The sequence below is a fragment of the Moschus berezovskii genome, chromosome 11 (assembly GCF_049115385.1).
Source record: "Moschus berezovskii isolate FMDL1 chromosome 11, NW_MosBer_1.0, whole genome shotgun sequence".
Classification (NCBI taxonomy): Eukaryota; Metazoa; Chordata; class Mammalia; order Artiodactyla; family Moschidae; genus Moschus; species Moschus berezovskii.
In genome coordinates this window covers 11,408,353-11,433,444 of record NC_142470.1, presented here as the reverse complement: position 1 = coordinate 11,433,444, position 25,092 = coordinate 11,408,353, and the positions used below count along the sequence as shown (strand labels likewise).

The window sequence follows — 25,092 nt, the reverse complement described above, 5'->3', positions numbered from 1 at the left end:
AAGGGCTCCCAAAATACTCCTGTCTGGCCCCTGGAATGCAGCAGAAAGAGTAGAAGGGACTGGTTGACAATGGGGGCAAGAGCAGAAAGACTGTAAAGAAGGAAGCTCTAAGGAAGATGTATGGTCACAAGGGTTTGACCATGTTTGAGAAGCAGCTCTGAAGAAGCAGCAACGGACAGGCGGAGCAGACAGGGCAGGCGAGTCCGATCAAGGCCCCTGCCCATCACCTTTTCCTGGGACCCCAGGCACATGCAGTCTGCAGACACACTGTTACTTATGGATCTTGGGGTAGGGAAGCCTTCCAAAAGGGCATAAGGAAACTTCTGGAGCCACTGCATATATCTGCTATATTGATCACGGTGATGGGAGATGGGAGGAGGGGGAGGGATGAGGCAGAGGCAAAGAATCTGAGAATGAAGATTCAGGAGATTCAGCTATGAATCTAGTCCTCTTATTTACGAGCTAGATAAAGTCACTCAACTCTTTTAAGTCCCAATTTCCTCATCTGCAAAAGAGGCCTAAAACCACCAGCAGTAGGGTGGTTGTGAGGATTCAAAGACTCCATGCCCAGAAGCTGTGGGCACAGTGTCTGGTATGCAGGAAACCCATGATGATAGCTAACTTGGTTCAATTCTACCCATCTCTCTTAATACACACGAGCGGTTATCAAAAGCTTAACCCTAACCCTTTCAGAACTACCAATGCAGTGGGCAACTGAAAATAACTTAGTACCAAAAATAACTTAGTAACTTAGTACTTTTATAACTTCTAGTTCAAAGCAAATCAATTATGAAAGAAGCAATTATACCGCAAATGAAATTCAAAATACCATAAGGCTGTGCTCACATGCGCATCTTCCACACAGACTTACTGCCATGTCAATAAGAAGTGCACTAAACAGCACATTTTCACTTGTTATATGTCACTAGAAATTCTATTCTAAAAGGAGAAAAGAGAACTTTACATTCACTGTTTGCAGGCACTGTGCCAAGTACATTCTTCCACTTACTCTTCCAAATAACCCTTTAAAACAGGTACCACTCTTTCGCCATTTTACAAATCCAGGAAACCAAGGGTCAGGGAGGAAAAACGACGAACCCAAAAACATACAGTCAACAACCGGAAGGTCTGCGATTCAACATAGTTTTGTCTGACTTCAGAGCCCATGGATTTTTGACTCAAGACAGTAGAACCTCCAAAAATTAGCATCCAAAAACAGCAATGAGCTCGTTTAGTCCTTAGATATAACTGATTACTCACTCGTGGGTTTATCTTTTTAAAGTACTTTACCTCTAAAATTCTTCAAAGTTGCAAACATATTAAATAATGCTACTCTCTCATTCCATTACTGGTCTGGCTTGTTAAGAACATCCTGATGAATTTTTCTAAAAAATTCATATTCATCAAATTCTAAAGCAAAAGCATCCAGCACTACATTTAAAGGTTGATATCTCCCTAAAATACATGTATTAAAAACTTCTCAGCAAACAGAATGAGTCCAACTGCTCTTTAAACCACCTTGTACGTCAATAAAAAAAAGATAACCATTTAAGCTCATTTTCCCATCAGGCCATTTGTTGACTGTAAATCTTAATTAAAACAGGGACTTCCCTGGTGGTCTAGTGGTTAAGACCTCACCCTCCAATGCAGGGGGTACAGGTTTGATCCCTGGTCAAGGAACTAAGATCCCACATGCCTCATGGTCAAAAAAACATAAAACAGAAGCAATACTGTAACATTCAATAAAGACATTAAAATGGTCCACGTTAAAAAAAAAACCCTTAAAATAAACACAGAGCAGGCTTGTCAATCATACCTCAATCCTAACCGAAACAGACTGAGAAGGGCGCTTTCTCCTTGAGCATCTGGGACGGGACGCAGAGGACGAGAGAGCCTGACTGTGACTCACAAATATGATCCTCCTAATAAAGCCCGTTTTACAAGTGAGTTTTATCTTTTACAAACTGGGGCCACAGGGGTTACAGAAGAGGCAAAAACCAATCTTAAACCTAAACCTCTTCAAAGTCCACGCATACACTTTCCATCGTGTCCTGTTCTTACTCCCGTCACACTAATTCATCTTCATTAAGAGACACCAACCTATTTGTCAAGGAATCAAAGTTAATGAGTTGTAAGTCTTTTCAGCATTCCAGTATCACCACAGTTTGGATTTTAGAAAAAAACTACATTCCAACATTTATGACAGGGTGACAACAACTGTGAGTGTGATTGTGGTCTACAGACACAATGTTCATTGCAAATATTTTCAAAAACCTGGGCTACTAGGTGGAATTTTTAAATATCTATTTAGCACAATTTCGTATTTTTAAAATTTTCTGTTTCTGCACAATTTCAGGGTTAGGGGAGAGTGGTATAAATTACCTCACAGAAACCCACAAGTAACATTATCTGCTAAGGTTAAAACTTTAACTACCTTCCTGAGGTATGCTGCTGGGGTCTCATTACAGCAGGTAATCTCACATTCTGCCATGCACAACACACTAAGTACCAGCATCTCCCAATTACACTGCAACGTAAATCTCAAAGGACATCTGAAAAGTCTACACAGCTCCTGCACCCACTGCCGAAACACAACCACCCCTAATGGAACGTGGCAGCTTTCTAACCTAAATATTCACACGCAGGGACAGGGCTGCTTAAGCTCAGCCCTCTCCCACACTGAAAAACGGATGCTAATTAAAAGGCCGCACTGACTCGGGAAATGACCACTCAGACAACTTGAGACACTGTCTGGAGTTTTGTTTTCTTATTTCCAAACATGTTCAGCTGCCTAAACTTCCAGGGTTATGCCACCAAGAGAAAGTTAGAGCAGGAGTCCGCACACCTCTGCATACGGCCCCTCTCCTGGAGTAGCTTTCTCTCCTCTTCTGACTCCCCACCCTACCCCTTCCCTAAACCCCAAGACAAAAACACAAAAACAATTTCAAGTGAGGAGACACATGCTCTTTGAGGCCACCTTAAAGGCCCCCAGATAGACCTCACCAATTCCTCTTCTGCATCAATCCCATGCTCCCCTTATAAGCACCATTCTCGTACTTTCAATACTGTCTGTGGGCCTGTTCACCCCAGTAGGCTGTAAATTTCACTAAGAAAGGGACTCTGCCTCATAAGCAGGCACAGAGCTTGGCGCCTGGTTGGAGAGACTCAGGTGAATGGAACTCAAGTCCACCCTTCACATCTCAGAATGACCATCACCCTCAAGAGTTTATAGAAGCCTAACGGCAACTCTAATGGGGACAGAGATGTGCTGGTGGTGTAGGTACCAAGAAACTTCTGGTTTCTTTGCCCACTGCTCTTCTGCCTTTGCCAACTTTTATGTGTCTGAGATGTTTTTGAGAAAGCACTTAAAAAAAAAAAAAAGCCTTCATAATAGCAGAGGTATCCAAGGTACATTTGTTCTTACCGTAATCATCTGGCTATTTTTGGAACTGTCTCTACTTCAGTTAGCAAAACCTAGACTTGATATAGGCTGTGATGCAAGAAAAATAACTGTCATAAGAGTAGTAATGGCTTTGAAATATCTCATCTAAGCCAACTTTCTCAAGCCTCTTAAGAACTGCCAATCCCTTCAAATATTGGCAGTTCCATTTATTCACATCTTCCGATACATAAAATTTGCTGACTTCTCCCCCCTTAAGTTGATGCAGATATACGAAAACCATAAAGCTTTTTTCTTTTCTGGTTAGAAACGAAACTTCTCTGCCTGTGCAAATTATAGGGGCATTTTAAAATTACCATATGTTTTAGATCATAAGGTAAAAACAGTACAGCAGCCCAGGAAAACTTTCCAGCCCACGAAAGCTTACAATTAACTCATTAAAATACAGTTCAAGCCCTCAAGTTCCCTTATTCTTGTAGGTTAGTGGTCCCATTTAACACTGAAAAATCCTGTGTCAGTAAGTATACCATTTTTGTGTTCATTTATGTGTACAATGTAAACACACATTGCTACCACATTTAAATATTTAGCTCCAAATGTTATTTTAAACTTCATTTTTCCACAGAGCTATTTGATTTTTTAAAAACAAGAAGATGAAACTTCCCCCAAATTCTTAATCACACTTCAGTGTACATTAACAAATGTGTAATGTGTGGCTGCTTTGCACGCCCACATGCCCACCACCTCCCCCTTTCTGATACCGCACACCACACAAGTATAATAAACCATGTTAATATTTCATACCACCGTGAAATATGCTGGAGTATCAATTCAACATCTGCTGTCTTTAGGGTCCAGGAGTCCCGCAGAGACACTTTCAATTTGTAATTGAGTTCTATGCTGAATTAATCAGCAGTTTATCTTTTTTACTAAAATAACGTCTTCACCACTAACCCAGATTTACATTAACAATTTATGCCAAATTACCTGCCAAGGCAAAACTTATAAGATTCTAAGCTACCATCTAGTAACACTCAGTCCTATATTTCATTTCTCATATTTCTCTAACCTGTACACAAGAAAAGTAGAAATCCATCGTTCAAAAGCTTGCAAGCCTCCACCACAGATGACCTCTTGGATCTGTGACACAGAGCTTCACTTCTGACAGTGAAATACAACCAGGAGAAGTGGAAGGTGTGCTTTCCCATCTTCTCCTTTATGATTCAAAATTTTTACAAAGATTTACAGAATGGAATGAAATCAGCAAGAAATAAAAGAGCTTCTTTTATGTCTTTTCCCAAGGAGCTGTGATATTCCAAATCCTGGCTTGGCTTAAGTAACAGAAAGAGACAACCCACATAAAGGGAGCATTTTTAGTACCGTAAATTATATCCCTGAGACCCAAGTCAGCAAAGGCAATTCAATTTGATAAAGAGATGGATAAAGAAGTCCATTTTCTCTTTGATACCATGATACCAAATATATAAGCAATAACATCTTCCTTTTAATTCCACCTGTGTAGTTGAAAGTCACCAAACATTAATTTCTATTAAACGGTCCCTTAGTTCTTGCCTCTCTCTGATTCAAGAGACTGGTCACAGAGAAATTACATTCTGTCTGCTGGATCTTTGCCACAGGTGTAGCAAGCAACACACTTTGTGAAATATTTCTCCTATATAGTATATTTTCCCCCACCTTTCACAGTTACAGGAAATATGTAAAGTGAAAACATCTCAAATGGAACACCTGCTCCAAAGAAATGCATCATAAATAATTACCGATCTACTACCAAGTAAACTAATCCCTTGTTTTCAATCTACTTTGCCAATAGCTGTTTAAAGAATTTCCACCATCATACAGAACACCCTCTTTCAATACAACCTCTGGATTATAGCACCAAGTGTATGCATTCAGTTGGTACCCAATTAGCACCTGCTGATTGATTACATATTATTGATTATTTAAGAAAATGAAATTCAGTGTATATACAGCAGAGTAGAAGACATGGAAAAATTTTTACACAGAAATATTTTTGGTGGAAAAATCAACAATGAATTCTGAAAGTCAGTAACTATGGAAGTACACCATGTGCAGTGTTTTCATTACTCTTCAAAGAATTAGAAATGGAGACCTTCAAATTTTACACAGGGTTATAGCCCTAAGACTTGGTGATTCTTGAATTCCCGAGGCCTGGCCCCAAGTGGCCATTTCTCTAATTTTCTGTTTTACTGCATCCCGCCACCTTATGCAACGAATTGACTCACTGGAAAAGACTCTGATGCTGGGAAAGGTTGGGGGCGGGAGGAGAAGGGGACGACAGAGAATGGGATGGCTGGATGGCATCACTGACTCTGTGGATATGAGTTTGAGTGAACTCCGGGAGTTGGTGATGGACAGGGAGGCCTGGCGTGCTGTGATTCATGGTGTCGTGGAGAGTTGGACACGACTGAGCAACTGAACTGAACTGATTCTCATTTCAAGAATTTTATGAATCTATATATTATTTTAATAAATAGATTAAACTGAAAGGACTGAAAGAATTTTAGACTTTGCTGATGCTCTATTAAGCAGGACTCATAGCCAAGTGGCCATTTCTAAATCAAGGAAGACTAGGAATCCTAGAGAATCAAAGGGAGAGAGGCCATATGCACCAGCAACACTCTGCATGTGTGTGTGTGTATGAAAGTGGCTCGGTCGTGTCCGACTCTTTGCAACCCCATGGACTGTAGCCTGCCAGATTTCTCTGTGCGTGGAATTCTCCAGGCAAGAATACTGGAGTAGGTTGCCATTCCATTCTCCCAAACTCTTGCATGGTGAGGAAAAAAGCCCTGCTCTTGAATCATCATGTGGAAGACCAAAGAAAACTTCCACGTGCCTTGCAAAACACCATATAATGAAAATATGAGCAAGAAGATTCAAAGGAGTAGCCTTAACTCAAGAAGCCTTCTTTTGCCTCTCCAAAGCTGGCCCACCAGTGGGCTCAAAATCAGGAAAAGAAACTCACTTTTGAGAAAGGGATCAACTCAAAATACCTGATTCTGGTGAGAAGCTTAAACCATCAACAGTGCCTCCTCATTATTTATTCCAAAGGTTTGAACAGTAATTCTCCAAATCACTAACTGATCCATAAGGCCAACTTTAAATCTATTCATTTTTAAAATTAAGTCTTTAACTCTACTACAAATAATTCTATACAGGGCCCCAGGGATTGTATCTTTAGGTTCTAATGTCTCTTAAAACTTTTTTTCTTTCACATTAAACACAATGAGAAAACTACTGGGGAAAATTAATATATTTTTGATCTAACAACAAAGACACAATTTACTATGTCTAATGCTTCAGGTCTTAAGGAAAGCCAACAAGCAGGAATTATGACCAAAAGCAAATGACAGAAACAGTCTCAGGGAAAGAAAGTCTCTAAAAGGGAACTTTCAATAGTTAAACAAATATACAACCATCCGAATTACTGCCCAAATCCAGTGCGTAAAGAAGTATGTCAAGTATTTCAATAGTTACATTTCAACATTTCCATAGCTGCATTAGCTATTAACCAATAAGGAATCCATCAAAACAATGAGACACCAACTCACACCCACTGGGATGGCTGTAATCAAAAAGCCAAATAATAAATGTTGGCAAGGATGTCCAGAAACTAAAATCTTTACACACTGCTAACCCAGCCACATCATAAACCAGTCTGGCTCAAAAGATCAAACATAGAGTTACCACACGACTCAGCAATTCTACTCTTAGGCATACAGCCAAGAGAAATGACAATATATGTCCACACAAGAACTTGTACACAAATGTTCACACCAGCACTATTCTTAATGGCCAGAAAGTGAAAATAATCCAAAAATCCATTAACTAATGAATGGGTAAATAAAATGTGATATATCCATATAATGGAATACTATTCAGCCACAAAAAAGAATGAAGTAACAATTCATGCTACAAAGATGAAATACTACAAAAATACTTTAAGTTAAAGAAATCAGTCACAAGACATACTAAATGATTCCTATTATAGAAAATGTCCACAATATGCATGTCTGAAGAGACAGAAAGTAGGTTAGCTGTTACCTACGGCTGGGAAGGCTGCGGGGAAATGGGGAGTGACTGCTAATGAATATGGCATTTCTTTTGAGGGTGATGAAATTGTTCTAAAACTGATTATGGTGATAGCTGTGCAACTCTGTGAACATAAACACCACTAAATTGTACACTTATGGTAGGTGAATTGTATGCATGTAAATATTATCTCAATTAAGCTGTTATTAAAATAATAAGGCATCCAACATTTTTAGACTAGAGAACCTAAAAACAAATAGTCAGAACACTAGTGACATGTCACCCATCAATCAAAGAACTCACATTCTGAAAGTAATTTTTTTACAGACAGAGATCACAAGAGACAAAAATGTCAGCATAGATTCTTAGGAACATCTTGTAAGAAAGAATTCTGGCTTTAAGTGTTTTTTCCCCCAGATACAGAAGACATCTAAACAGATACTGTAGTACCCAGACAAACAAAACCTTAAAATCTAAAAACCTGGAAAAGTGAGTCAAGTACAGCTTATCAAGCTGACATCTATTAAACTGCTAAAAGCAAAACAGTCTTAAACACCATCAATATCAACACAGACCCCCTCCCAAATCATTGTTTATGATAGTTATCAAGGGTCAGTGTATTTTTTTTTTAATTCTGCATTTACTTAAAACTCCGTTTGATGCTAGCAGGGTTCAAGTCACACAGGAAGGTGCTTCAGCTAAACACTGATCGTCTTCCTTGATCTCCATTGTCTGCTGTGTGGGTTCCGCCAGCAAACCTCCCAGCGAGTGGTCACCTTCCTATGGAGTCATTAAACCTCTGACTGTCAGCTGGTGGGATTAGCCAGCAGCTTCCACACCTGAGCCCCCGTGGCAGGGACAGAGGCATTTGGATCAAGATCACTAATGAATACAGAATTCATATGCCGCTTGTCAGGGCTCCTGAGCTCAGAGTCTCACAGATGCAACCTAAATAAGACGGAGGACAGAACAATTGTTGACAAAGATTAAAAAGTTTTGGCAGTTGGGGTAAAAAGAACACCTCATTATTCAAATATGATAGTCTTGCTTATTTTTTACATATTTGGTTCAAGCTATTCATGATTTGCCTCAAATGGACAAATGCCATTCACCAATATTTAAAGGATTTTTGGTCTCATTACTAAATCTGAAGAAGGCTATGCCATCTGAACATTAGCTATATATAGAGAAAAAGCTCCTCTGTAAATACTTGAAAACTTTGGGGGAAAAAACAATCTCAGGATATTTCCAGGAGAGGACAATTAAAAGGTGAGAATAAATTCTGAAAAGAGAAAAAAATCTTCCACAGCCAAATGACTTACTTATATTTCCCAATATCTCCATATTTCTAACTTTGTCTCTTTCTATCCCTGGGGTCCTTCCACTTGCTGAGCTCACCGAAGAGGTTAATACACCTCCTCTGACACTCATCTGGATTCCTGCAGTCTTCACAAGACCTCATCAGAGAAAAGGAACAGTCCGAGTGGCCCACACCTCTGCTCACCTGCAATAAGATGTCTTCCCCACTGTTGTCAAAGAATCACAGGCCTACAAAGAGGCAAAAGAGCACGGTGACCAATCGCATCGGAGGGCCAGTCTGACCAGGGTTCAAACCATGATTCTGTCACTGCTCAGCTCTGGGACTTCAGGTGAGATATTTCACCTTCCTACACCCTATTTTTCTTCTCAACATAACAGGGATAACAAAGTACAGACCCCACCCAATTGCTGAAAAGTAAATGAGACAATGAAGACAAAGCTGTTAGAGAGAGCACGGCACAGCATAAGCACTCAAAAAGCATCAGCTATTATGACTGCTGTGTTTTCAATACCTTCTCCCTTTAGCAAAAAGGTGAACACTTCCACAGCCTGTGTTATGTGTTAAAGAGCCTTCTTCTACTGCCATTATGACCACTAGCTAGGCCTGGCTCCGATTTTAAGCTTTCAGATGAAAAAGAAGAATCAAATCTATCTACACCATGTTATAAATCATCAAGTCTGACACAAGTACAAATAATCACGTTAGTCGTTGCTATGTGACGTTTGTATCCTACTACTGAATTACTAAAAAAACAGAAAACACAGAAGCAGCTGCCATATTTTAAAGCCAATTTTGTGTGAGCTTTGAAATGTTTTACAGACCACACCTAATCCCGACAACAACCCACAGACAGGTCTCTGGGTCCCCAACGTCTGGATGAAGTGTGCCGGCCGTGGCTTGCCCAGAGTCATGCGGTGAGTACAGTGGAAACACACTCACAGCCCAATCCTCCAGCTCCTAAGCTCCTGTGACCCCTTCCATGTGACCACATTGAACTCATGCTCTGTGTTTCCCTTCAGGATCAGTCTATGTGTCAAACTGAACAGATTTTTTTTTTAGATCAAAATAATGCAACTCTCTTACATCACTGTCCATCTGAAAAATACAAAGAAATCCAAAATTTCGGTGTCTTTCTACTATTAGACTTAAACACACACAAAAAGCACTTACTTCTACAATTTGCTATCAGAATACCATATTGGTATGAACTCTTTCATTAAAGTGGATCTATAGCTGCCTGCAATGACAGATTAATTCTGTTTCCTCTGTAGCTAGGTGTTAGGCATCACGTTTGTGAGGTAACCACAAGCCTTTAGGGCGATAGCAGCTCACATCTTTAGCAATCTATAAGGGCTTCTCCAGAGGCCAGCGCTTGCCGAGTGATGAAATATGACTCCATAAATCAGACGGCTGAAGTGGCACTTGTATACGTCACCATCTATCTTCGCAGCCTCCCTCTGAAGGGTTAGGGTAAGAGCTTATCCCTCAGTATTGCAACCAGAGAAAGCACCATCACAGTTGGCACTGACTAAGCATGTGCTACTTAAAACTGAAGACACACTAAGACTGGAGGAAAAAAAAAGATCCTGCTGGTGTTAGCACGCCTCAGGCAGTGGTAGAAGCTTCAGCAACTCATCTTCAAAAGGCAGAGAGCCAGAGCTCTAGAAACCTGCAAAAATTGGCTAAGCCTGCAGTCTTCATTTCTTTAAGTTGAGCATCTTCAAAGTCTAGAATTCTAACTGTAGGGCACAGCAGCTGCCACTGCAGATCTGATCCTCTCAGCTTTTGGCAGCTCTCAACTTGAGATTCTAGCAAAAGAATTTTTCAAGTTGCTATTATTGCCTGTCACGGATTTATAAATATTGTGCACTATCTGCTGTGGCACGGCTCTCATGGGACGCCGGAGCATGCCAAATGCATAACAGAATGAAAAACAGTTTCTATTCTTCAAATAAATGCTAATTTTTTTAACTGTGCTCACATGATGTGTTTGGTGACCAACTTCAATAGTACAGAATATGTATCAGAGATGGGGGAAAAAGCTGATTGTCTTTTCCAGCAGCATTCAGCTGCTACTTTCATTAAGCTTGTTTAATTAGATTCCAGATGCTAATTTGCAAGTCGACACCAGAGGGTGCAGGACAGTTTGCCTTTGAATCATCTCCCTGTGATGTGAGGGTCCTGCCGCACCACCACTACCCTTCAGCGGCCCTCACTCGCTTGCTGACAATTAGCGCAAAGAGGGGACAGTATTGATCTTGACAGACTAAATATTCATCTTCTACCCATTTTAATGAATTATAATCTTCAAGAGTTTAAATTTCTCACTGGGCCAAATGAAAACATCCCTTTCTTACAAAGAAACAGGATGGAAGGAAAATGAACCTAAGTTACCAGATTCATTGCCTTAATTCTTTCCCCACCCTAAAATAAAATTTTTTATTTCAGCAATTTTCAAGATACAGATTCGCAAGAAGCCAACCTCATATTTCCAGGTACAGTGATCAAATTCCTTATACTTAACTGGCAAGTGGACTCAGAAGGCCAGTGTTTATCACTAATTTCCTATCTAGCCAGCCTGTGGTTAATAACCAGGATAAGGGGCTCAGTTCTTATGCCAGCCTTGCTGCTGCTGCTGCTAAGTCGCTTCAGTCGTGTCCAACTCTGTGCGACCCCATAGACGGCAGCCCACCAGGCTCCCCCGTCCCCGGGGTTCTCCAGGCAAGAACACTGGAGTGGTTTGCCATTTCCTTCTCCAATGCATGAAAGTGAAAAGCGAAAGTGAAGTCCCTCAGTCATGTCTGACTCTTTGCGACCCCATGGACTGCAGCCTACCAGGCTCCGCCATCCATGGGATTTTCCAGGCAACAGTACTGGAGTGGAGTGCCAATGCCTTCTCCGTATGCCAGCCTTAACAATACGGAAAAAAAAAAATCCTACGGCAATAACTCCATGGAATGCATCATCACCTAAAAAAAAAAAACACTCTAATATAACTGACCCACTTCTCTGCTAATACGTAGGTACAATGTCTGAATAAGCACCTTTGCTGACAAAAACAAAGCATGAGATTTACCAGCAGTAATATAATTTTTTAATGCCTTCATTTTTATCAGTCTGGTAACACTAAAGGTGAGGTTATCAAATTGTCTCAAAGGAAGGTAAATCTGGGACCACCTAAGTAAAGTTGCTTCTGATGCCTTCTTACCCACTCATTCGACAGATACGGGCAGACTACCTACTACACATCAGTTACCATACTATGCGTGAGGAAACAGCCAACAGTAAGCACAGCAGAGAACTTCCAGGCTAACAGCAAGGAGAAGATGAGCATCCCAAGACCAGGAAAGGCAGTGTCAGGGCCACAACTGGATAAGAATCGTAAAAGGTTTTTCATGGGCCTTAAATGCACACAGTTACCAGAAGTTGCTCTAAAACCTTGAGTCAGAGCTTTTGCCTGCGAAAAGTCACTGGTTCAGACTACTTCAAACAGCAGAGGCCCATCCTAGGCATTTATGAATCTCAGCTGGGCTTCACCGTTCTGGTTTTTGGCCTGTAATTTCCCAATGAGCATCTGCCCTTTGCCCCATCTCCACCTCGCCTGTGTACTTAACGGGGTGTCTGCTTTCGGGACTCTGCTCTCAATAATACTATGTGCTACTTGAAAAATATACTAGTTATCTTCTTCTGTATCTCAAAAAAAAACACCAAACCACACACACACACAAAGGTTCAGCACTTCCCAGATGGGAAGAAGGAAAAGTCCCCTCCATTTTCCAGGTGGTTTCTGATGACAGACTTTGCCTTAGCTCCAGGTTATCCTGTCTCGACTCTACAAACGTGTACTAAACATAAGGAGCTGAAGAGAGATGATTTAATGACCCTGCCCTCAACTGTCTCCCTTTCTCAGTTAGCAGGGGAGACGGCCCTGAAAACAGCCACAAAACAATGGGACGCTGGGTACCACGCAGCCTAGGAACACAGACAGACACCAGCAGCGAGAAGGATTCATCCGCAAGCAAGTCCACACTGTATTCAAAGACAAGCAGGCAGGAGAGAAGGGCTGAAGTAGAGCAGGAATGCAGACCTGTGTTTCCTAAAGTTTAATATTCATACCCCTGGGCTTACTCATGATGGTGATACGTGAATACATTTTTTATTTATATTAATAGTATGCACTCATTTTCATGTGTCTTGGGGGGAAAAATAACCAGCACATCAAACCCAGGATTTCATGGATATAAACTGTATTTTAAAAATAAATTTAAATTAAAAAGGTGAACTAGAGTGGCTGGAGGGAAGCGAGGAAAGGGAACTGACAGGAAAGGAGCACTTCTGCAGCGAAGGAAATGCTCTGTCTTGATGTGACTGATGGTTACTTGGGTAATTACAAATGCCAACATCTATCGTACTGCATACTTCATCTCTGTGCGTTTTCTTATGTGTAAATGATAACTCAATTTATAGAACAGTGAGCTGATGAAAAAGAAAATTTTCAAGAGAAGTTAACAGTACAGGTGGCACCCAGACATGGCAGAACTCTTAAATGCAATGTGCAAATGACAAGTTCAAGACCAGCCCTGTCCAATGAAAATATGTGAATCATATATGTAGTTGAAAATTTTCTAGTAGCTACATTTAAAAAAGTAAAAATAAGTGAAAAAAACTGATATTTTTACTTAACCCAATATACTTAAAACAGTATTGTTTCAACATGTAACCTACTACTAACAAGATATATTTTTAAATTTTTTGTTCCAAGTCTCTGAAATCTGGGATGTGTTTTCTACTTGCAGCACCTCCTAGTCCAGACGAGCCACCCATAAGTGTTCAACAGACATGTGTGGTTGGTGGCTACCATACCAGACCATGCAGCTGAAGACAATGAGAAAATATTAAAAGTTTCTAAGGAAAGAAGAACTTCCAGTCCATAAATACTATAGTCTAGACCAGCACTGTCTAAGGCACAGGTCTGCAGTTTATATTAAACAAAAAAGACTATGGGCTTTTTCTAATTTAACAATAAAGCCAAGAGTTTGTTTCATGAGTTTGGCCTAAAAATCATTGTTTGGCAAACAACTGGTAATTATGATAGCCTAAAACTGACCCCTCCCAATGCAATTCTCTGTGAAGTGAGCAGCAGTTACTGTCCTGGCAATCCATGCAAGACTTGAGAGGCAGAAACACTCTCCTGGGTTTCTGTTTGAGACACGTCCAGAAACCTTTCCCCTACTGAAGGGAAATAAGCAGACTTAGTCATCCAATCCTGCAGTCTCAAAATAGGCAAGAAAGAAAAGTTATAGAGGGCTTCTTGCCACAGAAAGAAAGCCTCCCTGGAAAGAGGGAAAATAAAAAGTTTGGAAATTTGAAACCAAACGTTTCCACGAGTTCTATGCAAATACAGAGCCAGGAATGTCACACTGGCCGAGCTCTCTTTCACAACAAAGTCACTAAAACAGGGTCCTCTCAACCTCTGTAAGCAGTCTCAGCTTCCACTGAAACATCACTTAATCTTCACCAATAGAAAGCAGAGTGACCAGAGTTAGTTGCTTGGTCTTCACAATAATTTCAGTTTCTATTAACATCCTTTTAGATTTGTAAAGTACATTATTGTTTATGCCTTCTATTTACTTTTAATCTCACTTCACTGGAGAAGCAAGTATTACTACCTTCTCCTTAATAAAAGTGGTTTTTGTTGACAGTTGGTCTGTGTCAAGTTTCAACAACTTCACAGAATAAAAACCACTCACCTGAAATAGTAAATTTATTTAACAATATGAAATGGGAACTTGGTCAACCTGTTTCAAAGTCTCACAGCTAATTCAGAAGTGGTCTGAACTACAGATAAAATTGATCTAAGAAACACTCTTCAGATCGATAATATCAGAAATTTTATTGAAGGGATGATTCACATTTCCCTTCACAGAAATATTGTATTCATGGCCTTTGAATCACTTCAACTCCAAACTCTAAATAAATGATATAAAATTACTTTAGCAGAGTGTTACAGTCACTTTTAATATACTTCATGCTTTCAACTTTTTCTGCAATTCTCATTTTTCTTTAACATACGGAAGTCCCAATCAATTGGAAAAAGACATAGCTTTCAAGAACATTTGAAAAGATTAATGTGGTTTAAAGAAGGGCTTGACATTACTGAGGTGACTTTCTAAGTGAAAATCATCAGACTCTTTCTCCCTGTACCTGTGCTAATTCTAACGGATTTGTGGAGACTTAGGAATTCCTCTCCTTTAGTTTGAAGCCTAGGAGATCGTTTTTTCTTTTTCTTTTTAAATGACCGAGTACACCTTATTTTTCCTCTGTACTTAAGAACTCCAAACAAAAAATAATGCTGATATGGGAATAAATGTTCACATTGAGAAATGAGAAAGGAATTCTAATCTCATTTAGAGTTGATACCTGGAGCTGTTTACTATTCTTAATTGGAGCAAGACTATTGTTTCTAGAACAAAATACCTAGCTGAATTCTATCTTTAATCACATGCTTTAATTCCTGCAGATATCCAAGGAAGGAAAGAAAACCAGCCATTAGTGACCACGTCACTTATGTGTGCTCTCCTCAACACACCAAGGGTGTGGTTAGTGGCTTCTGGCAGGAGACCCTGTCCTGGCTGGGCAGCATCCACGGCCCTACATCCTCCACTCTCCTGGCACATGGCCCAAACCTGAGATGAGTGCTCCAAGGGCACTCGACACTGATGACAATGAGCCAGAGAAGGACAAACTTTTTTAAACATGCAATCTTCTCCAAAGATGATTAGGCAAAAAGCGTCAAAAAGTAATTCCCAGAAATACCCTCTGGTGTCTACACAAAACACTACTGCAAAAGCAGGGACAGCAGAAACCTACACATTAAGGAACAGGGTAAACCACTCACGAAACAGCCTAGTAACTGTTGAAAACAAGTTGATACTCTCCATGAAAAAAATTAACAACTATCAAAAAACCAAGGGCAGATAATGAGGGCTGCCTCCAGAACGTAATGTGGCTGTGAGCTGGTTCAGCCGCAAGGATAAAGCACTGCAGAGGAGTAATGTGGGACCACAAAGTATCCAAGCACATGGAACACTCCCTCAAAACTGACAGTGAAAGACTAGTGGCTTGTTCCTGGAGATCTAGGGGGGCTTCTGAGTGGAGGGTACATCTGCCATTAAAGCAGGCACAGGTGGAATGTCATTCAGAAGACACCACCCAAGAAAATAAAAGGATCTCTATATGTGAGACATGAGACATGAGACACACTACGCTCTGAGAATAGACCCTACATATAGGGTACATCCCCATTCTCTGCCGGATGCAGAACACTCGAAGGGGTTCTTCAAACCGCCCCCTTTTCAGGCCAGGTGTGTGTGACAGGCTGTACATACATGGTTACTCTATTCTTAGTGAGAAAACCTGTTGTTTTGAAACATTGTGATAATGCATAAGAAAACATCCTACACTGTCACACATTTACAATCAAGAAGACGCCCAGACAGCCCAAAGGCCAGCGGAAAAAACTCAACAGTGCAGCCTCCCCGAGCCTGAGGGAGGGCACAGCAGGGCCACTCCAAAGTGATGCTATCCTGAGTAACCAGTCTTCTCAGTAAACACAGTACCTGTGCCAAAGAGCATTCCAACTAACAGCAGCAGTGCTGTTCAAACTTTGGAGGCGTCAGTGATCAATTCATAAATGTCCAACATACGAGAAAGATCATCTGAAAGAGAACAGAACTGTAGGGACTTACATACCTCCATGTCTGGCCTAAATTTATCTTCAAACACGGCCATCGCTGCCAAGGAGCCAGAACCTATAGGAAAAAAAAGATGCATCTTTATTAGGAATATTTACCAACTCTCTTTACTGTGGGGCAGCGAAAATGGCAAAACCACACCCAACGTCACATTCAAGCACGGTATAAACATTAATATGAAAGGGCCACAAAAATCAGGCTAACACTGCTCTTCAAAAGCCTGAGGTCTCCCTTACCACTATCTCAGGTAAACCTGCAATCGGCCCCACTTCTAACCTACTCACAGGAGTAACTGTAAATCATTCACAGTGAAGTCCTGAAGCAAGAAAATTAGGTTATGGATAATTTGTATTTGCTCAAAAAAGTGAATGCCACTAAATTTCATATATCCTGTGCTGCGACTCTCGTGCTCCACAACTGTGCCGTGGCAGGCTGCTGGGTATAGCGCTAAATACCAAGCCAGTTAGAAAGAAGAGATTGTTTTAATGAGCTGGCCCTGGCAGGGCCACCCTGACACATGGCGAAGAAACTACAGCAACAGCAACGGTAATAGGACTGCACGTTTCAGCCACCAGGTTATTCCAGCTACATTTGTAAAACACTTTATTATGTGGCATTTATTTAGAGCTATTATTTTTAGTTTATACTTTGAAGAGTAACAGCTGAGTAGACAAAATGACAAAGAAACAAAAATTTATTATCACAATAGCAAATGGCTGAAAGGTTATGCTGCATAGATATTAACAGATAGCAAATTTCTCCCTACAAAAGCAGGATGTAAAGGCATTACAAATAAGGACGGGCTCCCTTTGAAGGGACGCAAAAGGCAGCTCAGCACCACTGGAAAATTTAAACTGGCTTTGTTCAGAAACCAGAGAATATTTAGAAAACCATCATCTTGTCTTTACAGGGTTCTGGCAATATTTCAGGATACTCTACTTTTGGAGAGAGGATAGAGTTGCCCACAATTTTTTACTCCAATTAGAAGATTTTTTTGGCATTTATTACTTTTTAACTTGTTTTGCATAACACTATCCATTTAGCTGGGTCACAGAGAAAACCATATTTTCTATTTAAAATGATTTGTGTACACCGCTTGACCACCTCAATGGTTTAGCAAAGGAAAAAGGCAGCGATTAAACAGTTTCAAATGAGGTGTCCTGCTGATTTTATCAAGTCTGCTGAATGTATAATGAAAAAGGAGAAGCTGACAGCATTGCTGCATTGAGAAAATACAGACTAGCTTATCTGAACCATTTAAGGAGGTCCAATTATAGATCAAATTTAAAGGGTAGAAACAGCAGATTTACAGACACAAATCAATGAACATGGTAATCCAGATGAATATGACAGATGCTCCTGTTAGGGAATATTGCTGCGGTTGAGGATCATTACCTTCACAGCACTGGATACATCACATCTGAAGCAGTGGGAAGCGACGAGTGTAGACGGCATTACAGGCAATGACTATTCATTTAGGCTTTGGGAGCAAAAGGCAACCCCATTTCCCCTCTCACAATTTTTTTCTCCTCTTTTAAAGAAGAAGGAAAAAAAAAAAAGGAACCTGAAGAGATATTAAAAGCCCTTTGGAAAGGAAACGGGAATTAAACAGATATAAAACTAGTGCGCCCAAATAAAACTGATGTATCTACACAAATTTACCAAAATCAAGCCTTGTAATTTCATAGTATATGTGTCCTGGAAAACCTGGAAACAGAGTCAAAGTCCACCAGTGCTTTAAGACATACACATTTACTCTAAGTTTCAAGGATCGGGGCGGGGGCGGGGTGAGGAAGTAACCTAAGCTTCCGTTTTAAGGCATGAGTGAGAACCAATCTTGAACTCCATAGTAAAAAACAAGCTGGTTTTGTGTGGAAAACAAAGGACAACTATCACGAAGAAACAAGAAAACTGCAAATAAGGAAACCACAGGGAAAAAAAATACTTCTTTCCCAGCCTGGTCCAAGAATATCTCTGCAAAGAGCCCAAGGATACACGCACCAGAGGTCAGAAATACACGTTGGAAAAAGACAGGGGAAAGATGGCTATTTACTAAGAGGTAACACATCTGTGGAAAACTGTAATCAGTTACTGTAAAAGGAAAAACTCAACTTACCTTAAAGGCATTTTCCCCTAAAGGCTACAAGCTCTGTATTTTCTCCTTGGGCCACCTTCTCTTTGACAGTTTCACAGTAAATTAATTTTACTCTTACTTTTCCTGAGCACATATATTTCCTTCTGCTTAGCTTCATCTAAAATTTTAAGACATGAAAAATATTTCCCTCCCAATATAGTAATTCTTCCTTTACTGAAAGCTTTTTTTTCATGAGAAACAGTACTGAAGACAAAATTTCTCTAAGTGGAAGTACATACTAAATCTAAACTCGTAGAAAAGAAAATGTCTACCAATGTAGTTGATGATTCTCACATTATCAGAGACCGTGGTTTTTAGAGCTGGAAGGTGTAGGAGAGGTAAATATAGAAGGGACACAGGGATCCTTAGTACACTGTACTTCTGCTTCTCCATTTATATCACACTCCCCAACAAACACACACACACACACAGGTGACACACACATGCACAGAGTTGAGAAGTTTTCAGGAAAACAAGAGTTTGATAAACTGCCTGATGCTGTTTCCTCTGAGATCAAAGATAAGCAGACTCCAAATATATCTGAAAAGAAAGGGAAATTCAACACTAAAAACAATTTCTAAATCACTTGCAAATTAAATTAGCTCCTGCTCCTAGCATTTTAGGAAAGGAAGACTTTGGCGCCCCCTTTTCAGAAATACACAGAAGTGTTAGGAAACGTAGTGCAGTGACTTGGTCAACAGGTTTCTGGGAAACTCTGAATGTGTGTCCGCTATGCAGAATAAAGAAGACAGAATTTCAAATATGACTGCAATCACCCAAAATGGCAAGAGGACAACATGCAAATCGTCACATAATTTCAAGGCAATGCATCCAGGGAAAGGAACAAGGAGTTGGCCATTAAAAAGAAAAAAGATGGTAAACTCAATGAGACTTGTCTTTTTAAATATAATTTCATTCAAGTTTCCCATATTTCATCTCAACGCTACTTAAAACTATATACAATAAACCATCAAGACAAATTTCATGTTAATAAGGCAGCCATCCGACTCACAAAATGTTTAAATATTTTATCTCATTTTTCCTATAAACCATTATAACGTCTGTAGACATTCCAATTATTTCAGCATCAAACCTACTAACCTATTACTCTCATACCCAAAATCAAGGCAAAAATCCCTCTGAAGGAAAAATCCTCTCATTTTTTTACTCCAAAAGCAAGGCCACCTTAGACAATTAAGTCAGAACAGCCTGGTTTCCCATCAAGGAATAAATAAACAGAAAAGCCAGGGAGCAGTGGGCTGGGCACAGGGACTGCTGCTTTAGACAGCAGGCGTTGTCAGGTGAAGGAAACCGATGTCAGAAGGCCTATGCTTTCCACAAATGCAGGAAGGGGTCTAGGAGCAAGGGACAAGAGGTCCCCCTCAACTCCTCTAACAGGAGAGAGAAGGCATCCAAGGACAGGAAACAAGAGCCTTCTGCTTGAGCGCCCACCATGGGCCACATATCTGATGTTGTCATTTTGTCATCCTCATAACAACCCAGTGAAGTGATAAAGCTTCCTGTCTAGGATTACAGGACTAACAGGCACAGGCCAGGATTCCTGTCTCAGGTGTGACCCCATGTCATTCACTCAAACAGAAAGTTCTACAGGCCACAATACAGTTCAAAGCAGACATGCGTGACCTTCCATGACCAGGTCTCTGGCTCCCTTGGCCACCCCCACCTTCCCAGTATCTACACACACCTGACACCCCACCAACACCAAGCTGACAATGATTTCTTAAGTGCCCAGACCACTTCAAGCCTATGTTTGACACATGCTTCTCCCTCTGCCCCCTCACAATCCACAGAACTCGGAAACACCCGTCCAACCTCAGCTGAGAGATGACTTTCCCCAGAAGCCTTTCTTAAGCACCACACCACATCTTGAGATGAGAGTTGATCACTTTCATCTCTGCCAACTTGTCCATCCCTTTACAGATGCATCCCCCAGACCTAGCAGTCCCTGGCACACAGTGAGCACTAAAAAAAAAAAAAAAAAAAATGCTGAATTAGGCTGGGCTGATTTCAGTACAACTGTTCAAATGGAGGAGCTGGGGAAATAGTGGGCCCTGGAAAAGTGACTACAGCAGTAAATGTCTTGATAAAGTGAAACAGAACATTTATTACCTAATTGACCATACTAAAACGAACATAAGACAAAATCAAATGTAAAGAAAGTCAATTTTCAAAAGGGAAAAAATGCTTTAAACCCACAAAACCATGTCCTATTATACGTCCCAGTCAGGTCTGAGCTCTATGACATTCACAGGAGAGAAATACCCTCCCTGGATTTCTGCCTTCTTCCACCGGAGCTCTGTCTCCTCAGTAGTTTCCAGGTAGCTGCTCCTTATCGGAGAAGGCAATGGCAAGCCACTCCAGTACTCTTGCCTAGAAAATCCCACGGATGGAGGAGCCTGGTGGGCTGCAGTCTGTGGGGTCGCTAAGGGTCGGACACGACTGAGCGACTTCACTTTCACTTTTCACTTTCACACATTGGAGAAGGAAATGGCAACCCACTCCAGTGTTCTTGCCTGGAGAATCCCAGGGAAGGGGGAGCCTGGTGGGCTTCCGTCTATGGGGTCACACAGAGTCGGACACGACTGAAGTGACTTAGCAGCAGCAGCAGCAGCTGCTCCTTAGCAACCTCCACCAAGTCTGCCTTTGTCAGCCACCCACAATTACTAAGTGGCCAGTGTTGCTTCTAGAACAAAGATCTTTAAAAAAATCAGAAAAACCAGGTACAATTCAGGGACTAGCATTTAGAGAGGGTGTGCACAATGCTGAGATGGCCACCTAGTTACTGATTTACCTCTGCATCCACTGTCCCTTCCAAGCTCTTCCATGTCATCCGCACACACCCACCTGCTCAACCACCACCTCCCAAACCACTCGGCCATCAGCCACAGGGAGAGACCGGGATGGAGGTCAGGGCACACAACGCCACCCTATCGTCCACGGGGGACAAAGACGGCTCTGCACTGCCAGAGCCACTGCGGCCACCTGGGTGCGCACTGCCTTACCGTGGCTATCCGGGTTTGGTGTTCATCAGAAGAATTCAAGAGATGCCCCGGAAAGCACAGTCTGCTCCCCACCTCTGCCAGGGCCTGACTCACCCACAGACATTCAAGGTGACTCCATGGGGCACCCAGCCGCAGACCTCCAGGAAAAGGGGGCTCAGGCACAAACGCCACAAGGGTCACATCTCCAGCCACTCTTTCAAAATGAAGTATGTCTTATTAATAACACTTAGGCCACTGGCTTTAAAAGAAAAAAAGACTAGCATCTGTAAACAATGTAAACTATAAGTCCTGAAACTCAGAGATATGTGCAACACATAGGGCATTAAAAAGTAAAGAGTTCACAGATAAATACTATCAATACACCAACAGAGAAAATGGCATTCAGCAGTTTACAAAGAAGAAAAAAAGAGGTCTATACACATTTAGAGACACTGCTCAAGTTCACTAGTCATCAAAGAAATAAATACAAATAGAAACTAAATAGCCTTTTTTTTTTTACTTCTAGCTTAGCAATCATTATAAAGAATAATACCCAGTGCTGACAAAGATGTAGTAGAAAGGGCAATCTAACATATTCTTGTAGAAGCACAAATGGAACTTTTTTAACCCACAATTTAGAAGCATCAATCAGAAAGCACAGAGCTACAGGCACCCACCAAACCAGCAATTCTACTGCTAGAGATATATCCCAAAGAAATAAACAGTAACAACCTAAACGACACTCTGATCACAGTTTAGACGACAGAAAACAAAACAATAGCAACAAAGACTGGAGGTAAATGTAAAGGTCCAGCACCAACAATCACGACAGGGGAGACAAACAAATTCATACACATGGTGATTAAACGCAACAATAATTCTTGGCAATGGCTGTAATACAATATTACTGAGGGAAAAACATGTTCTGAAGCAAAATTAACAGATATGCTTATACAATACATATTATACACACGTGGAAGAAAAGTTTTTTAAAATTATGTTTATTTCTGAGTTGCACTGTATTATTTTTGCTTGTGTTTTCCTATTTTCCTTCAAAGACACTGTATTACTTACAATTACTTACACACTTGAAGAATTCGACATCATGAAGGGCTGAAAAAAGATATCCCCGAAGACCAAGACCTTGCCAGCTGTCACAGTCCTGCTGTGCAGCAGCAGCAGCAGGCAGCTTGGTCCTGAAATCGGCAGAGAGGGGCCTGCAGGTCAACCCATGCAGGAGTCAACAGTCCCAATGAACAACAGCAATCAACTGTCACAGATAAATAAATATATAATGTCTCTCTACCACTTGGGAGGGTTTCCTTAGGGCAGGCACCAACCTGAAGTCCTCTCAGCATACCAGCACCAAGCCAGATCTCACTTATCCAGAAGTCTGCCATGTGACAACCAACTTACTAAACGGACCCCAACAGACACAGTGGACCTGGTGTTTATTAAACTTCAAAGCACAGTCACAAGAGTTTTTCATGCTCCTCAGACATGGCAGGTAACGCAGCCCCATTTCGCAGAAAGGAAAACTGAATCCTGGAGACAAGGAACTTGCCCAGATCACACAGCAGACGATTAGCAAATCTGGGAGCATGAGCCCAATCATCTGAATCTAAAGTGTCCAACACGGCTTCTGTTCCCCATGCTGTCTCTCAGACTGCAAACCCAAATGCCTGAAATTAAGATTAGCAAGTAAGCATGAAAACAACTCTAGTTTTCTTAACTCCTTTAGCCCTAAAATCATGCTTTCCAACTTTTTGCTTAGATTTCAGCAGAACAATTAACACACATCTGGATACAGTTAATTTGTGTTTTGCTTGGAAATTCAAATGAGACTGGGATTTTAGTTAAATGTTTTAAATGATTAAACAGATGCCATTCACTATTTACCAATACTACTCAAGTACCAAAGTATGTATTTTTAAATAGCCCCATTCAAAAAAATTAAATAAAACAGTGAAGTTACTCTCCATTTTGTAAACCCTCTGAGGGTGTTTCTGATCTTAGTTTATCAGCATTACTTTAGTAGTTCAATTTGAACCAGTTTCTAAGAGAACAATCCATCTCAGGACAAAACTCAAAATGCATCAAGAAAATTTTACTGAGATACTGCTTTCACCTGTTCTATATATTTAAAAAACATCCACATTAATATGGCTTAAGGACAGTGGGATTAAAAAAAACAGGAAATTATACTTTTATACATGTCAGAGTTAACTAAAAGTACGAAATCAAACCCAGCAATTGTAGAACCTATTTTATTAGACATGCTGAAGAAACTGTAAAAGACAAATAATTTTCTAAAACCTACTGCTCTCTCAAGTCAAACTCACAGAAAATCAGCAGGTAGAAATCTGCTTTTCTAATCATTTCTAGGCTCATAAATTCTCACATTGGGGAAGGGAAAATAATTACCAAGGATTTTTCTGTCCCTGACCCTAAACTCATGTGGTACAGGTACTTCCTCATTTCACAGACAAGGAAACTGAGGCTCAGCTAATTTAAAGGCAGTAATGGTAGCCGAGATTCAAACCTAGGTCTGGTGGTTCTCTCTTGTGGCTCAGCTGGTAAAGAATCCACCTGCAATGCAGGAGAGCTGGGTTAGATCCCTGGATTGGGAAGATCCCCTGGAGAAGGGAAAGGCTACCCACTCCAGTATTCTGGCCTGGAGAGTTCCATGAACTTTATAGTCCACGGGGTTACAAAGAGTCAGACACAACTGAGCAACTTTCACTGGTGGCTCTAGCCCATCCACTTTTCAGAAGGTGAAACTCCTCACTCATAGTTTCAAACCAACCATCCCAGGTGCCCTCTGGGCAGCAAGCTCTGGAACACACCGATGCACAGGACATGCACAGCTCTGCACTTCCTCCCTGCTTTCCCCCAGCACCTCACCGAGGCCCTCCAAGCCCTGCAGGGCTGCCAAACTGCTCCGGAGGCAAGCACCTCACTAGGACAAGGTGAATGATGCTCCAGAAATGACAGGACAGTGGCCCTACTGCCCTGGCTGCCTCCCCAACACAAAGGCGAGGATGACAGAACGTGTCTTCCTCATAGGTTGGCATGTGTAAGACAGGATGCCTGGCACACAGTAAAAAGCTCAGTAAGAGCGAGCTATTACAAATACTCTAGGACAAGGTTCCTGTTCTCTAGGGGCTCTTTTAGACAATCATACTCAACAAGTCTCAGGATTTGCAGCTTTAATAGAAATGAAGGTCCTTAAAATTTCTTCCCATGAAGTTCTGAAAGGAGCAGGAAATGGATTTCTATTGCTTTCCCCCCAAATCAATTTAACCAGATCTTTTCAGGAAGAAAGCTGCTCCTTTTGCTAAGAAGCAGTCCATTTTAAGCACCCAAGGACCTGTGTGCCACTGTGGCCTGCCAGGGTGTAAGATGTATGC

General features: G+C 41.0%; 1 protein-coding gene across 1 annotated transcript in view; it reads right to left on the bottom strand.

Moving 5' to 3' along the window:
* The window catches only part of PSMB7 (proteasome 20S subunit beta 7), a 58,374-nt gene that overhangs the window by 11,699 nt on the left and 21,583 nt on the right, over positions 1 to 25,092 (bottom strand). Inside the window, exon 6 of the mRNA XM_055400936.2 lies at positions 16,545 to 16,603. Coding sequence (XP_055256911.1) covers positions 16,545 to 16,603 — 59 coding nt within the window. The remainder of the gene's footprint in view (positions 1 to 16,544; positions 16,604 to 25,092) is intronic.